General features: G+C 50.6%; 1 protein-coding gene across 7 annotated transcripts in view; it reads left to right on the top strand.

Annotated features, from left to right (window-relative positions):
• SLC66A2 (solute carrier family 66 member 2) overlaps positions 1-16,345 on the top strand; it is a 29,531-nt gene extending 13,186 nt beyond the window's left edge. For 5 of the 7 annotated variants that reach the window (XM_066353453.1, XM_066353456.1, XM_066353455.1 and 2 more), the window contains 2 exons: positions 3,998-4,214; positions 14,674-16,345. In XM_066353453.1, coding sequence (XP_066209550.1) covers positions 3,998-4,214; positions 14,674-14,881 — 425 coding nt within the window. In that variant the 3' untranslated portion in view covers positions 14,882-16,345. Of the gene's footprint in view, positions 1-3,997; positions 4,287-5,047; positions 5,168-14,673 lie in introns of those variants that run through there. The other 2 variants (XM_066353458.1, XM_066353459.1) reach the window with 2 other exon arrangements.
• The last annotated feature ends 158 nt before the right edge of the window (positions 16,346-16,503 follow it).

Genomic DNA, 16,503 nt, shown 5'->3' on the forward strand with positions numbered 1-16,503 from the left:
GAACTTTGTTTTTTTTTTAAATTAAAATTAAAAAATTTATTGATTTTGGAGAAGGAGAAGGAGAGAGACGGAAACATCGCTCTGCTCCTGTATGTGCCCTAACTGGGCATCGAACTGGCAATCTCTGTGCTTCGAGATGATGCTCTAACCAACCAAGCTATCCGGGCAGGGCGGACTTTGTTTTCAGTCATTGCTGATGTTGTGCACACAGTGCGTGCCAGGCATTCCTTCATTTTTTTTACATGAAATTGCTCATTTATTTCTCGCGTTGACCTTGCATAGGGGACTGGGACTCCCTCTGCTTTGCAGGTGAGGAAACTGAGTGGAGTCTGGGTCACATGGCCGGCTCGCACCCGGCTGTAAGCGGCTGGCCACAGCCCCAGAGCCTGTGCCTCACTTTCACCCTCAGGAGCCCTGACCCTTCCTCATGGGCACAGTCGGGTTCCCTACTTTGCCTGAATGTCAATGCTGCCCAGCTGTCGTGCCAACTGTGCCCCCTCCTGGCTCCCTCAGGATCCAAGGGGACAGCTGCGCCCCTTGTCCACCCCTCGCTGGCCCCAGGGACTGGTCTGACCATAGAGGTCTGTTCGCTCCCCTGCTGCACACAGAACGTGGCAGCATGGGAGTATGCGAGCACACGGGACAGCCTGTAGGTGGGGCCCGTGCTCCCCATAAAGGAGTGAGGCTCTCGTCTCTGATATCACAGCTGCTTGTCCTGAAGCAACGAGGCTGTTTGTGACCCTGCCTGAGCCTGGGAAGCACTGGAACCTGGGCATTGCAGGAGTCCAGCCTGGCCTCAGGGCGATATGGTGGGTGAAGGCGCATTTACCGGTCTTCAAATTCTAGGTGACCTAGGCAGCCCGTGGACTGGTCAGCGCCTCAACACTGGACAGCACTGCCCAGTGGAAGTACTCCAGCCGTGTGCATAATTTAAAACTTCCTGGTGCCATGTTAGAAAAGTGAAAGGAAATGGGTGAGATGGTCGTTAATCTGCTTTTTACCAGAACACTCTCACACAGTAATGCGATGACTGTAACAATTAGAAAACTTTCTGTTCTTTCTGCATCATGCCTTTGAGGCACTGAGCACATGTGCCCAGTAGCCTCGTGCACATTCAGCATGCTGGGGTCACACCCTGGCGGGTTGAGCCTTGAGCGGGAGACAGGCGACTGTCAGAGGCGCAGCTGAGCCAGCTTGCGGGTTTGGACACGTGATTTCCCCCTGAGCTCCTCATGGGAGGACCCTTGGCTGTGGCTTTGGAAGGTGACTTTTGGGGTTTCCAGCCTCCTGACTGTGGGAGACCCCATCCATGCAGCCTAACCTTTCTGCAGTTTAACTTCTGCAGCTCTGGTGGCCCTTTGGCAAGACCCTCGAGTGTCCTCTTGCTGCAGCCACTGAACTGAAGAAGGATTGCAGGGTTCTTTGCTGCCCCGGGGCCTGAGCTCTGCTTCTTCCTTAACCACTGTCCCACCCTCCCTTCCCTCGCCTTTCATCTGGATTTCACAGAGAAGTGGACTTGGCTCATTTTCCACTGCTCACGCCTCACCTCCTGAACTCCCCATGGTTGCTATTGGGGTCTGGAGTTGCCTCCCACCAGTGGCTTGCATGTGTAGGTTCAGGGTGGGGAGCCCCCAGGGTGACCAGGAGGTCTAGGTGCTCAGGACTGACAGGAGCATTTGCACTGAGTTTCTCCACAACCCCAGACTTCCAGGTAAGGTGTGGGCCCCGGGAGGCAGACTGGATTTCGCGCTTGGCGGGGAGCCCTTGCCGTTCTCTTATCTCATGTCACAGGAATGGGTGTCACAGCCACCACACGAGGCATGAGTCGCTCTGACAGTTATGAGAGGCCCTCTTGAAACCTGTCCCTCTCCTCCTCCCTTGGCTGTAACCCTGATTAAGAGGGAGCTGCTTGCCATGTGGTTACCAGCTGTCCTGTCCTAATTCTTGGTTGCAATCCCGAGAGGCAACTTTGCTCTGTGGACCTTGGTGTGTGAGCCCCTCCCTGGGTGGCCTTCAGGCAGCTTCTGTGAGAGAGGAGAGTGGCGGCCCGGAGCCTGAGCTCCCCAGACTCTCTGCCTCTCGGGGCACATGGGGTCTTGTGAGCAGGGTCACCTGAGGGTGGCCTTGTCTGTGAGAGTGGGGCATGCAGAGGTCCATGGCTGTTTGTGTGGTCACCACAGGGTTTACACCACTGTCTCCCGCGGGTTTTTGTTGTCATTGCTGTGGAGACTGTGAGCTGCCACCCCATCCTTTGGTGACCAGGGCCTGGACCTCTGGAGGGGCGTCATTCTCTTGTTTTGGGAACAGGAAAATCTTTGCCTGAACTGACCAGGACAGGCCACGTGGGGGTGCTAGTGCGCTGCCTGGTCTGGAGTTGAGCTTTACATAACCTGTGTCATCAGTGGGGTGTCGCCTGGAGCCCTAACTAGGATGAGCTGCCTGGGGACCACCTGTGAGGCCAGGAGCTCCTGCTGTACCGGGTTTTCTTCTCATGCTCATTGGGGCAGCCAGTACTCTGTCCCTCTCATCAGCGTGGGGTACCAGCACTGACACCCAGCTGCTGTGCTGAGGGACAGGCTGTGTGCTGTGCCGTCCTCCCTGCCTCTGGCACCGTAGACCGATGGGGCCTGCAAGGGGCCCACTACTGCCTGGGGGCTCATGCCTTTCTGTGCACCCCCCTCAGAGAGGCTGAAGTGTGTAGGTGAGGATCACAGCTGAGGACTGTGTGAGGGTCCTGACCTCCATCTGAATTACATGACAGTGGAAGGGCCTGCACAGGGCCCTTGGGGGGCAGGGTGGGCGCTGCCATCCTGAGGCTCATGGAGGTTAAGCCCTGTCTCAGGGTCTCACAGCCAGACAGGGACACTGTCCACTGTGCTCTCTCCCCCTTGGATTTGCAGAGGCAAGCGTGGCATCAGGGTCCAGGTTCAAATCCTACTCATCGCCGGTGGCTCTGCGTCAGAACCCCGCACACTTGGGTTATTGGGGCTCCAGGTGCTGACAGAGGAGCCCTCTGTAGAGTGGGCCGGGCACCTGCAGATGTGTCTGCTGGACATAGGGAGGGACACCAGCAGCTCAAGTAGAGGTGGGGACCTCCTGCCCACCCGCCACCCTTCTGGCTAGGAGCCCAACAGGGTTCTCACATGAGGTGAGAGTGCGGAGCCCATGGGGGGGACTCAGATCTGGGCGCTTAGAGGACAGGGTCTGTGTGCAGCTTGGACTCTCCCCACCCCTGATTATATAGCACTTCCCAGCATCCTGGATGGCCAGGCCTGACACCTCACATCCTCCCCATACCTGTAACCCTCGCTGGGCTTTTTACCTGGCAGAGTGCCCTGGTTCCAGATGCTGCAATTCAAGGGCCATGTCACGCTCTCCCATTTCCCTGCCCATCCATCCCTTAAGCCACCTCTGTCCCTAGCAGCTGCCAAAGCCCATGAACTTCATGTAATCTGCTAATTTCTGTGAATGCTTACAAATTATCTATCTGCAAGATACATCCATCAGGCAAAGGATAATATTTTGTTAACTCAGGATGTAGTGATAATAATTATATATCTTTACTGGGCCTTTATTATGGGCTGGGCACTTTGTAGGATTTGTAAGATCAACTAATTTAATCATTAAAACAACCCAAACTGCTCGGTAACATTACTCCTCTTTTACATCTAAAGAAATGGAGACACGTGATTCATCTAAAGTTGTGGAGGGGAGAAGTGGGGATTCTAACCCAGGAAAGAGATTCCAGAGATTCCGGAATGACCCTGCACTAGACTGATGATAGAACTGTTTTAAAATGAGTTGAAGGGTTTAACACTTTTATGCTGAGATAGTTCAGTAGGAAGGCTTCCTCGGGAGTGCCCGGGGTGAGAGCATTTGGAGCCTCCCAGCTCACACTGTCTTTTGACACTGACCTTGCCTCCCACCCAGTTCCCATTGCTCTCCTCTCACTGACCGTGGTCTGACCTCTAGTTCCCGTCTCTCCCTCCCATCCTAGACTTGGACCCTCACTACTTCTGGCACTGGAGCACCTTTGCGGACTACCTGCAGTGCGTCCTGGCCTTCACGGGTGTCGCAGGCTACATCACGTACCTGTCCATCGACTCGGCCCTGTTCGTGGAGACCCTGGGCTTCCTGGCCGTGCTGACTGAGGCCATGCTGGGCGTGCCGCAGCTGTACCGCAACCACCGCCACCAGTCCACGGAGGGCATGAGGTGCGTGGGCACATGTCGCCATTGCCATCCCTGTTGGCACCAGGTGCACTCTGGTTGGTTAAAGTAAAACAGGTACAAAGCTGGTTGCTTTACTTTCAATTGCGGTTGTAAAACAGCCAGTTAGAGAGCAGTGTAGGTTTAAGCATGTTGGCCCACTGACCTCTTGACATGTGGGCATTGTGTTTGTGTGGGACAGTGAGGAGAAGCTGAAACCCTCTCGTGAGCAGATGCGGGTCAGGGGATCAGAGAGCTGCTCCTTCTAGGGGTGAGAAGGAGGTGCTGAAATGTGAAGGGGGGGCGAGGGGACAGGCTCTGGGGATGTCTCATGAGAGGCACTCTCAGGATACAAGTCTAGAACATACTGTGTTACATTTACACCAAAGTACTTGATTTGCTTTTGAATTTTAAATTTAATTTTCCATATGTTTGCTAGTATATAGAAATAAAATTAATTTGTATGCTTATCTTGTATCCAGTCACCTTGCTGAGCTCATGATTTTTAGTTTTCTTGTTGATCCTGGATTTTCTCTATGTAAACATTTATGTATAAATAGGGACAGTTTTATATCTTCCTTTCTGATCTGTATACCTTTTATTTCCTTCTTCTGCGTACTGCACAGACTAGATGTCCAACATTCTGTTTAACAAGAGCAGATATAGTGGACAAGGTAGTTTTCCTGAGGCAAGGAGAGAGCATTCTGTGTCACCATCAGGTGTAATGTTAGATGTAGAAAGTTCTCTATTCCTGTTTTTCTGAAAGCTTTATATTAAATGAGTGTTGACTTTTGTCTAGTGCTTTTTTTGTATAAATTGATATGTAGTTTTCTTCTTAGGCAATGGTAATTATATTGATGATTTTCAAATACTGAACCAGTCTTGCATCCCTGGAATAAAGCTCAAGTGGTCATGATATATGAACAAACAAACATAAATAAATAAATTGCTGAATTCTACTTGCTAATCCTTTAAGGATTTTTGTGTCTGTGTTCATGAGGGATATTGGTCTGTAGTTTTCTTTTTCTTTCTTTTTTTTTTTTTGGTACTTTTTTGGCTTTGGTATTAAGGTAACATGAGCTTCATAAAGTGAATTGACAAGTCTTTCTTCTATTTCCTGGAAGAGACAGTGCAGAATTGGGGGTAACTCTTTTTAAGCATTTACTAGAATTCTTGGATGAAACCATCTGGACCTGGATATTTCTTTTTTGGGAGGGTTTAAATTATGGATTCAATTTCTTTAATAGTTATAGGGTTATTCAAATTATCTGTTTTATACTGGGAAGCTGTAGTAGTTTTGGCTATGTAATCAAATGTAAGGGTATAGAGTTGTTCATAGTATCCCTTCTTGTCTTTTTGATGTTTACACAGACATCCCCTATTTCATTGCTGGTGGGCAAAAGTAGGCTTACAGTTGTGAGTATGCAAAACAGAATTTACTCTTCTATTATTATTTATTTATTGTTATATTATTTATTTGTATTATTTATAAGCCTACCTTTGCCCACCCCTGTATATACTCTCTCTTTCTAGAAGTTTCTCAATTTTTTTGATATTTTTCAAAGAATCAGCACTTTGTTTTGTTGGTTTTTCTGTTTTAAATTTAGATTATTAATATAAGACTTTTCTTTTTTCTAATGCAAGCATGTAATACTATAAATACCCTGCATTCGCTGTGTCTCACAGACACTGATGTTTCATTTTCATTGTTATTCATAACTATGCATATGTTTGTTTCAAGACTTTCCCTTTGACCTATAGATTATTCAGAAGTGTGTTCTATAATTTTTATGTGTTTATAGATGTTTTTGTCTTTCCATTGTTTATTTCTAATTGGATTCCATTATGTTAAGAGAATATACTCTGTATTACAGCAATTCTCTTAAATTTGTTGCATTATGTCCTATGGCTCAGAACAGGGTCTGTTCACTGGTGTGTGTTCTGGGGGACGTAAAAAGAGCGTGTGCTCTGCTATTGTTGAGTGACCTGTTTTCTAGATATTTATCAGATTATTCGTGTTAAGAATAATCAGATTTATTTGTTAAGTTCTGATTGCTGCTTTCTGTCGGGTATTGAGAGAGGGATGTTGAAGTGTCCAATTGTAATTGTGGATTTGTCTATTTCTAGTTTTACTTCTAGTTTTTTGGTTCATATATTTGGAAGCTTTGACATTTGATGAACACAATTTAGAATTATAGTGTCTCTTGGGCGGATTGGCCCTTTTATCATTACTATATTAGTCCCTCTCTGTCTCTGATAATTTTCTTGGCTCTGAAATATGCTGTATCTAATATTAATATAGCTGTTGCTGCTTTTTTCAATTAATATTTGTATATCTTTTCTTTTATTCTTTTACTTTAAACATGTCTATTGTTATATTGGAAGTGACTTTCTTATAGTAGCATATAATTGGATCTATGTTTTATTAATTCACTTTACCAATCTTAGTCTTTTAATTGCTATCTTTATACCTTTGCATTTACTATAATTATTGATATGTTAAGAACCTAAATCTGCTACCTTATTTTTTGTTTTCTGTACTGATTCTTGTGGCTCTTGTTTTCTTTTTCTGGCTGTCTGTAGGTTACTTGAACTTTTATAAAATTCATTTTTATTTAACTATACTGTTTTTGAGTGTGTATCTCTTCTCTTTGTATAGTTTTTTAGTGATTTGTCTGAATATTACATTATATTTGCATAAGGTATCACAGTCTCCTTGTGTCCTAATTTTAAATTTGTTTGAGATCTGTGATGAGTGATTTTCAGTGGAGACCTAGGCATACCCATGGGTTTGACGCAAGCCTTCTGTTTTTGCTGCCTTTCTCTGACAGCACCTGCAGAGGGATGGGTACCTGGAGGTGCAGGACTAGGATTCCCACTTCCACTGCTATGGGGGGGGGGCATGGTATTTTTTGTGTTTGTCTGCAGTAGAGCAGTTGTTGTCTAGAAGTTGCCTATTTTGCTGGGCTGACCCCTTCCTGGTCTCTTGGATAAAGAAAACAGCTTGTTCTTGGGGCTTTTTGGTCTGTGGCTGTTGGCATTTCTAGGTTGCTGGTTTCTTCAGCTCTAAGTCTGCGATTCATGGGGAAAATGAAATCCTGGGTTTTCCACAGGGTTGGCCACTGTGTGGTTCTATGGGCCCTGGGGTCCCCAGCCAGTCTGTCTCTGTCCATCTCTGAGAGTTGTGTCTGTGTTCAGCTCAGATGCTCTGATGTTTTAATCTGGCGTTTCATCTATGTGGCTGAAGACTGAGAGGCCAGGGTCTACGTCCCATTCCTTTCTCTCCCTGTCATCTGATGAAGTGTTCGGAAAATCACAGCAGTTCAGTAAATATTTATGGAATGAACGAGTGAGGGAGTGAAGTGTCTGACTCTCTGAATCAGCTCTGGAAAATAGGAGGACACCCGGGGGAACACTTATAAATGTGGAAAACCGACCAGTGTGGGCGCCTGGCTAACTGTCCTAATTCTGGAAGAATTTGTGCGTAACAGCCAAAGACGAAGATGAGCCCCGGTTGGGGAAGGAGCCGCTGGAGAGAGGAGCCCAAGCTACTCTGAGGTCCGAGCTGCTCTGCAGAAGGTAGTGTGAATGTGGGGCGTTCCATCCACTCGAGGTTCAGTCCTCATCTCTGAAGATCACACTTGTGATGGATTTGTGCAGATGGCCGTGGTGTCAGGAGTCCTTGACTTTGAAAAGAGGAATGTCAATCTGTGTGTAGATTTGAGGACTGCGCACTCTGACAGAAACCCTGACTTTAGGGCACAAAAATATGTGTGGTCCGCAGCCTCCGGTGGTCACAGGCCCTCTCCCCACAATGGCTCCTCTCTTGTCCACCTGTTCACTGGCTGGGATATTGGGGCGAGGGGAGCAGGAGGTGGGAGCTCTCCCACAGAGAAGGCAGAGGTGAAGAGGAGAGTCTACTTATCTTGATGAGGCTTGGCACCTGCGGTGAGAGGGCTGAGCCTGTGCGAGGACCCAGGACCTGCACAGATGGCCGTCATGAGCAGGGTCCCATGCCCACAGCAGGTAAGCCAGTTTCTGTCAGGGACTGAGTCTCTAATTCCAAACACTCCAGCAGGGTCCTGTCAAGACCATGATCATCTCGTTAGGAAGACTAACTTAATCATAGGCCATGGCCACCACAGAAAACCAGCTCTGAGGGAAGATGTGATTAGGTTAGGTGCTTGTTCCACGTTGCTGTCATGTTCAGTGAGCCACAGGACACCTGGTAGGTCTCCATGTGAAGGGACTTGCCGCCAGCACTCCTTTTGGGCATGTCTCCAGGGCCTTGGGCCCTTGGCTGGTGGTCCTGCCCTCTGCATGGTGGGGCGTGGTGGTGTCACGGCTCCACAGCCAATGGAGAGGTGAGGTCAGGGCTGTGTAGGTGAAAGGAAGTGCTGTTGGGTCCTGGAGGTGGAGGGAGCGGCTTGCTGGCCCTCAAAGAGTCATGGGTTTTCTGTTATGGGTGGGGTGTCCTGTTACCTACCCTGGAAGTTGAGCGTGCCAGAGTTAAGGTGGGAAGATGACTATCCCCTCTCTGTGTGTGTTTGGAAGAAAACATCCCTTTTCTTAGGGGAGGAAGCACAGACTGAATATGTATCCTGAGGGAAGTGCCTGGGGGAGCCTGACTGCAATTTTGTTTCCTACATAAATGTATTCATTTTCAATGAAGTCTGTGTAAGAGAAACTTTGCAGGAGTTTTTATCTAGTAATGGGCTGCTTTTTTTTTTTTTACAGTGACAGAGAGAGGGATAGATAGGGAAGACAGACAGGAACGGAGAGAGATGAGAAGCATCAGTCATCAGTTTTTCGTTGCAACACCTTAATTCATTGATTGCTTTCTCATATGTGCCTTGACTGTGGGGCTGCAGCAGACCAAGTAACCCCTTGCTCGAGCCAGCGACCTTGGGTCCAAGCTGGTGAGCTTTGCTCAAACCAGATGAGCCCATGCTCAAGCTGGTGACCTCGGGGTCTTGAACCTGGGTCCTCCGCATCCCAGTCCGACGCTCTATCCACTGCATCATCGCCCAGTCAGGTAATGGACTGCATTTTACACACACACATAAATAGAAACAATCCTGTTTCTCTTCTTGGCAGGGAGGAATGGTTTTGCCTTTTTCCATTTGCTTCTCCTAGCTGAGCTCACGTATACCCCAGGGCCTTTGCACGTTCTTTTTTATAGAGCACGCAGCTGCTTCTTCCCCTTGATGTCACTCAGGTCTCTGATCCATCCTACCTCTTTATGTAAAGCACACCCTCCACTGTCTAAGGTCACTCTGTCTTGGGTTGTCATCCTGTTTTCCTACCCAGGGGGCCTCCTCTCTCTTGCTCAGTTGTATCCCCAGCACCCAGAACAGCTTGGCTGTCAGAGGTCAGTGAATCTAACTGCATGATCCTAAAAATGACAACCTGAGGGTCCCTGTGCAAGTTGAAGAGTGAGTTTGGCAGAGTGAGCCTGCTTTCTGGTGAATGATGTCCAGTTAAAATGATGTATGTAAGATATGCACACACACTCAAGCACTTACAGACGTATCAACACCGATTGATGGAAGGTAACATAAACCTGAGGAATGACAGTGTCAAGTGTTTCTCTCTTTTTTTTTCTAAGAACCAGCTAGCACCTAAAGCCATGGGAGACATAAATGCCACCTTGGACCTGCTTTGGGATACTGGGCTTCAAGTCCACTTCAGAGGGAAGACCGCTAGGGTGTTCAGGATGGGAAGGGACTTGTGACGCCTACTTAAGTCAGTGGGCTTCACCAGCCTCCTGACAGGCCTCTGCCTCCCCAGAGTTCACTAGCACACACACCCATATGTGCTCATGCACACCTGCCCCCACACCAACACCCACTGATGTGCACATCCCCACACATGCCCACAGGACACCCACATCCACATGCCCACACACACAGTCATATGCAATCACTCATGTACACTTGTGTACACGCACATGTGTGCTCACACACATGCTTTTTTATGCCTTGGAGCAACTGCAGGAGATATTTTGAATGATTTCCCTTAAAAAAAATGTTAAGCCATTGTTGCTTCTGAACCAGTAATAAAGTGATGAAGATTTGAAGTAACTTTACTAATTACCGCAAGAAGCTCTGAAAGGCAGATAGATTCTGTGGGAATGTTTGCCTCCTCCTTCCTCCATGTCTTATAGATTTAAGACTGTTCTCCAACAGGTAATTATGGGAGAGACCAGGAGCGGGAAACGGAGCAGAGGAGGCAGCAGCCACGGAAGAGCTGGGGAAGGCCGTGCAGGGAGGCGTGGGCAGGCAGGGCAGCACCCTGGCTCCCATGGTCCAGAGCAGAGTCAGAGGCCACTGCAGGCCCTGGGGGAGGTGATAAAAGGGAGGCGTGTGTGTGGCAAGTTTCACACCACTCTGCAATGGAGATCAGAGGTGCAGGCCACCCCCCCGCAGCAGTGCTGGGCAGAATTTGAACCCATCGCTCGGGGGCAACAGCTCGAGCCACCCTGCCCATCCCAGCTGGACTCTTGGTGTTCACACCTGACAGTCTTGGTTGGCATTGCTCTTGAACCTGGGAGCCAGCAGCTTGGGGGCTTGGCTACTTGGGAAATGGAGCAGGTCTCCAGGGGTCTGTCTCAATGCCACCTTGCATATAACAGGCCAGGTAAACACCGGGGATACTCTGCGCACACACGTGGTTAAGAGCACGCGTATGCGTGCACATGCACAATCCAGTCAGCAGCCCAGTAAGGAGGAGGGCTGGGATAGTTAAGAGTTCAACAAAATCCCTGGAAGTCTTTAACAAATAACTTTACTGAGATATGACCCAGCAAATAATCACCATTTACAGTGTACGATTCAGTGGGTTTACTGTTTTCACAGAGCTGTGCAGCCGTCACCACAGGCTAATTCTAAGACATTTTCATCACCCAGAAAGAAATCTTGTATTCATTGGGAGTCATGCTTCACTTACTCCCAAGCCCTCCTCCCTGGCCCCAGACTGCCGTGACCTGCCTCCCATGTGGGTCTGTCTGCTCCGGACACTTCATATGATGGAACCACACATACCTGGTCTTTGTGTCCACTTCCCTGTCTGTGTAGTGACACTCGTGTGCGATGTGTCAGCACCGCCTTCCTTTCTGAGGCTGAGCACTCTTCCACTGGAGGGACAGATGGACCGGAGTGTGTCCGTCTTCGGTGATGAACACATGGATTGTGTCCACTTGTTGACTGTTGTGAAGAATGCTACTGTGAACGTTTAGGTATGTGTCTGTGTGGACAGCCTGATCGGTGGTGGTGCGGTGGGTAGAACATTGACCTGGGAAGCAGAAGTTTCTAGTTCAAAACTGCGAGGGGCCAGAGCATAGGTTCATCAGCTTGAACGCAGGCTTGCCAGTTGGAGCGCGGGGTCACCGGCTTGAGTGTGGGATCGTCAACATGATCCCAAGGTCGCTGGCTTGAGTAAGGGGTCACTGGCTTGGCTGGACGAGCCAGTGCCCCCTGGTCAAGGCACATATGAAAAGCAATAAATAACTAAAGTGAAACAACTATGAATTAGGCTTCTCATCTCTCTGCCTTTCTCTCTCCCTTTCTCTCTCTCAAAACAAAAAATACCTTTGTGCACTGAAGTGTTCCTTTCTTTTGGGATACACCTAGAAGCAGATGCTGGGTCACATGACAGCTCTTTGTGATCTGTTTCCATAGTGGCCACCCTGTCCAACATCCCCACCACCTGTGGGTGGGGTTCTGATCTCTCCACACCCTCGCCAACCTCGTTACCATCTGACTTGTTCATTCTGGCGTGTGGGGCTCATGGGGGGTTTGCATTTGTCACTTGCATTTCCCTAATGACTAATGACATTAAGCGTCTTTCCATGTGGTTATTGGGTATTTGTACATCTTCTTTGGAGACAGGTCTATTTTTATCTTTTGCCTATTTTAAAATTTAGTTCTTTGTCTTTTTATTATCGAGTTGTAGAGTTCCTTAGGTTTTCTAGAAACGAGAACCTTGTCAGATGTGTGATTGACAAATATTTCCTCCCATTCTGAAGATTGTCTCTGCACTTTCATAATGTTTTTCTTTGCAGCACAAAAGGTTTTAATTTCAATGAAGTCAAATACATATATATTTTGCTTTTGCTTTTGGAGTCATATCCAAGAACCTATGGTCTAACCCGGGGTCACAAAGACCTCCTTTGGGACATGTACTGGGCAGATTTTGAATTTTGGGCAAGCTCTTAGATGGTGGGAAGGAGGGGAAGGTCTAGGCCCCAGTGAGGTGGGCAGGAGTGCAGGCTCCTGTGGGGAAGCAGGAGCTGGCACAGGCATCTGGGCACCAGTCTGGGAAGGGCTTTCCTGGCTACTGGACGGGCTGTGGATGAGGTGAGAGGTATTTTAGAAATAGTGATCTGGCCAGCTCAGTTAGGATGGCACCATGCTGGAGCCAAGAATGATGTCATAGGGGCCAGGATTAAAATGGTGAGTGGGTGGGACAGGGGAGGGTCAGGTGCAGGATGCAGCAGCTGGAGTTGGAGATGGCATAAGGGAGTCCAGCTCCCAGGACTCTCATGAGAATGCAGCCTGGGGGCTGGGAGGTGACAGTCTCCCCTTCCACTCAAACTGCCCCATCTGTGCTCCAGGTGGGCTTCCTGCACTGTCAAAACTGTATGCTGGCTGAACTTCCTCCCTCGAGAGAGGGGCTTCCTCAGGTGGGATTCCCACCCCCAGGATGAGGCCAGATCCAGCCACTTGCAGTGGTCAACTTTTGGACTTAGTGTCCATTAGGACATCCCTGGCATGCTGAAAAGTGATGGCTGAGCCTCTGATACTTGCCCACCTATCTACCTGCCTACCTACCCACCCATCCATCCATCCACCATCCATCCATCCACCATCCACCATCCATCCATCCACTCATTCATCCACTCATTCGTTCAACCATTCACACTATCGTTGAGGGGAAGGGTTATGTAACACTCCATGTCAGGAAGAATGGAATTCATGACTTTTTGAAAGTCCCTCTATGGAGCAGATTTTCAGGGGCCCCAGCAGGAAAAACTTCATTAATATTTGCTGTGCCCCAACATCCAGTGGTCATGGGGCCTCAGCAAGGCTGTTAGATTCCTGTCCCCATGCCATAGCTGACTAAGGGCCAAGGCCAGGTGAGGCCTCTGGGCAGCTAAAAATGTCCCTGTGTGTCAGGCAGAGCGCTGCTTCAGCAATGACCTCATGTCTGCACTTGCTGGGGTGACGAGTGCCCTGCCTGGCGCCAGGTGTGCGGCCCCAGGACAGTGACAGGTGGTCCCGGATGCCCTCCAGCTTTGTGTTCTGTTGCCCCATCCCTTCGACCCTTCAAGGGGCACTAGATGTATGCCCTTGGGCATGTTCCTAAACCTGTCTGTGCCTCAGTTTCCTCCTCCTCTTGTTCTGGGTGGCACTCAGCCTGCATGTGTGAGGTGTTGGGGGGGGGGGCGTGCTGCCTTTTCCAGGGGACCCTCGGGTCTAGTCTTTGAGCAAACCAGGTCCTGGTCACACCTGTCAGCTCTGGCTCTGGTCACAGCATGTCCCCTTTATGGCCCCTGATGGACTGACCAGGGCTGTGGCCAGTGGCTCTTGGGAGCAGAGAGCCTAGCACCTGCTTCTGTGTGTGTTGATGGGAGAGCTCGCCTGCTGCTCTCCTGCAGTGCCCCAACATCCACGGGAAAGGAGACAGAATCAGCTGAGACCTGAGGAGAAATAAAGGCAGATACGTCTGTCTGTCGACATTTCCAGAACGAACCTCCCATAAAGCTGAGTGTGGTGCCTGTGAGTGGCAGCGGTCAGCACAGCTGTAGGCATGAGAGGGCGTGGGTTTCCATGGACTGTGAGAGTGGTTTGTGGTAGGACTGGGTGCCACGTTTGTCCTCCAATGATTTTAGTGTGGATGAATTCTATGTGCCGGGTGGGGCAGGCAGGTGGGGGCAGTGTGGGCTCCTGTTGGGGGGTCTGACACCATGACTTTGAGATCATTCCGTGTACTTCCTCTGCAGCTGAGCACTGGGTGCAGTCTGAGAGCTCCCCAGGTAGGGGCAGAGGAGTGGGGGTGAGAGGACCGCCTCCTCACAGCCAGACTCCTCCTGCAGCTCATAGGCACGGCCAGGCCCGAGCCATGACCTCAGATGCCGGTCCTGTGGGTCCCTGTGGCCCAGGGCTGCTCTCCCAAGTTCTCAAGGGGCTGCTGCCCCAGCCATGCTGGCCCCTAGAGCAGGTGGTGGTCTTCTCTCTCCTGTTTCCCAACGGGCCCACACTAGGTGCATCTGCAGCCACGAAGAACAGACCTTTGCAAGGTTGTGGGCCTGGCAGTCCAGTCCCTGCCCAGGAGGCTGAGGGTTCTCCAGCTGCAGGGCCTTCCTTGAGGCCACACATGCAATGACCTCACAGCGAGGACAGGAGGGTTGGTAGGGGCAGGCCAGAGCCTGGGTGTCCCCTGACCCTGGCTTGTGTCTCCACAGCATCAAGATGGTGCTGATGTGGACGAGCGGGGACACCTTCAAGACCGCGTACTTCCTGCTGAACAGTGCCCCCCTGCAGTTCTCCGTGTGTGGCCTGCTGCAGGTGCTGGTGGACCTGGCCATCCTGGCACAGGCCTACACATTCACTCGCCACCCCCCGAAGCCCACCCCCCATGCAGTGCACCCTGTCAGTGCCAAGGCCCTCTGAGGATGGCAGGGGGATGAAGACATGTGACTGCTGGCTGCAGGCACCGGCTGGCCACCGGTCCTCCTGCAGGGATCCCTGGATGGTAGGCAGGTGGGGTCCCAGGAACTGTGTCTGCGCTCACTCGCCGGTGGATGGTGCGGTGGGCGTCACCCCCATGAGCGGTGCTGTGATTGTTTTCAAGGTGATGGAAAAGCAGGTCTCTCCCACTCAGTCGCAGAGCACTGGTGGTGGCTCGGGGACACTCACGGGAGCAGGCCACTGCATGGCAGGATGGCAGGCACAACTCTATGTCTTGGCCCAGCCATTGGCCTCAGCCGGGACATCGTTCGTAATCCTGGACCTGGGGTGCAGAATGAGAAACAGCGTCGAGACAGCTTGGGCTGTGGCACAAGGGCCTGCGGTCAGAACTACTGAGACGGACAGTTGCTGACAGCATGCGGTGAGGAGACCTGGGGCAGGATGGGTCCAGGACAGAGTGCGGGGCCTGGGGCCTGTGTCCGTGTGGAAGGGGCCAGCACACATGACGTATGTTCTTGACTGTCTGGCCAAGTGGCCTTGCCCAGGCCACCATCAGTGCTGCCCCCTCACAGGACTCAGGACTCAGCCCTCACCCTTGGCCCAGCCTGGGCCCAGAGGCCTAGTTGCGGTACTGGCCTCCTCCCACTGGCCAGAGCAAGCTCAGGGGTATCTGAACCAGAGCCTGGAGTTCTCCATGAGCCCTGGAGGGTGTGACAGGGTGCAGGCGGTCCATGTGGGCTCCCTGAGGGCCCAGAGCCGTACAGGCTGCACAGTGGCCTTTCCCCTTTGTCCTGAGAAATGTGTGAATCTGCAGCACAAGCTGGCAATGTCCATTTCCAGGACAGGCCTGAAGTGACCTTCCATGGTGTGGGGTGGCCTGGAGTGGGTGTCCCTGTCCACTGTCTTCCATCCACACGGTTCTCCACATCCACTGCATGTGGCCACTGGTCTGACACTCGCCAGCCACATTGGTTTCCTTTTCAGTATTACATGGGCATCTCAGGTGGGCCAGCCCTGCGCCAGCTCCCTGGTCCCCAAAGGCCAGTGTTTCAGATGCTTCCGTGTGGCTCCCACAGGTGGTGTGTTCCCTTCTGCTTGGTGGAGGGGAGGCTCTCTGTGCACTGTGAGCACCGTCTGGGGCCAGTGCCGCAGCTCTGGAGATGTCTGCGGTGGCTGGTGAGCAGTGTTGCAAGCTGTTCCCTCCTCCTGAGTTTTCCTCAAAAACTCCTGAATATTGGAGAGAGGATCCTGCTCAGTCCTTTGGCCTGTAAGATGCTTTGAAAACATTTATTTTAAAAAAATAAATAAGGGCAATGCCTGTAGCAGCAATCACCTCTGAATTAAACTATCACCGATGGCAGGGTTGACCAAATGTGCCCACATGGGGGGGTGCCCAAGGTTCTGTCACTACAGCGATTTTAAATCAATAAACTGCTTGAGGACTCAGTGTGGCCCATGATGGAGTCCAAGTGAGGCCCAGGCAGAGTGAATAATCAGTCTTGTGTTTTTATTTCATCTTGGGGGCCTCCAGGGAAAGGACAGCCCCAGGGACTGGCCTCTGCCCAGAAGTGTCCATGTCCCTGGGCTAGACTGGAACTCAGTCC

Source organism: Saccopteryx leptura, chromosome 11, assembly GCF_036850995.1.
Source record: "Saccopteryx leptura isolate mSacLep1 chromosome 11, mSacLep1_pri_phased_curated, whole genome shotgun sequence".
NCBI classification, from domain to species: domain Eukaryota; kingdom Metazoa; phylum Chordata; class Mammalia; order Chiroptera; family Emballonuridae; genus Saccopteryx; species Saccopteryx leptura.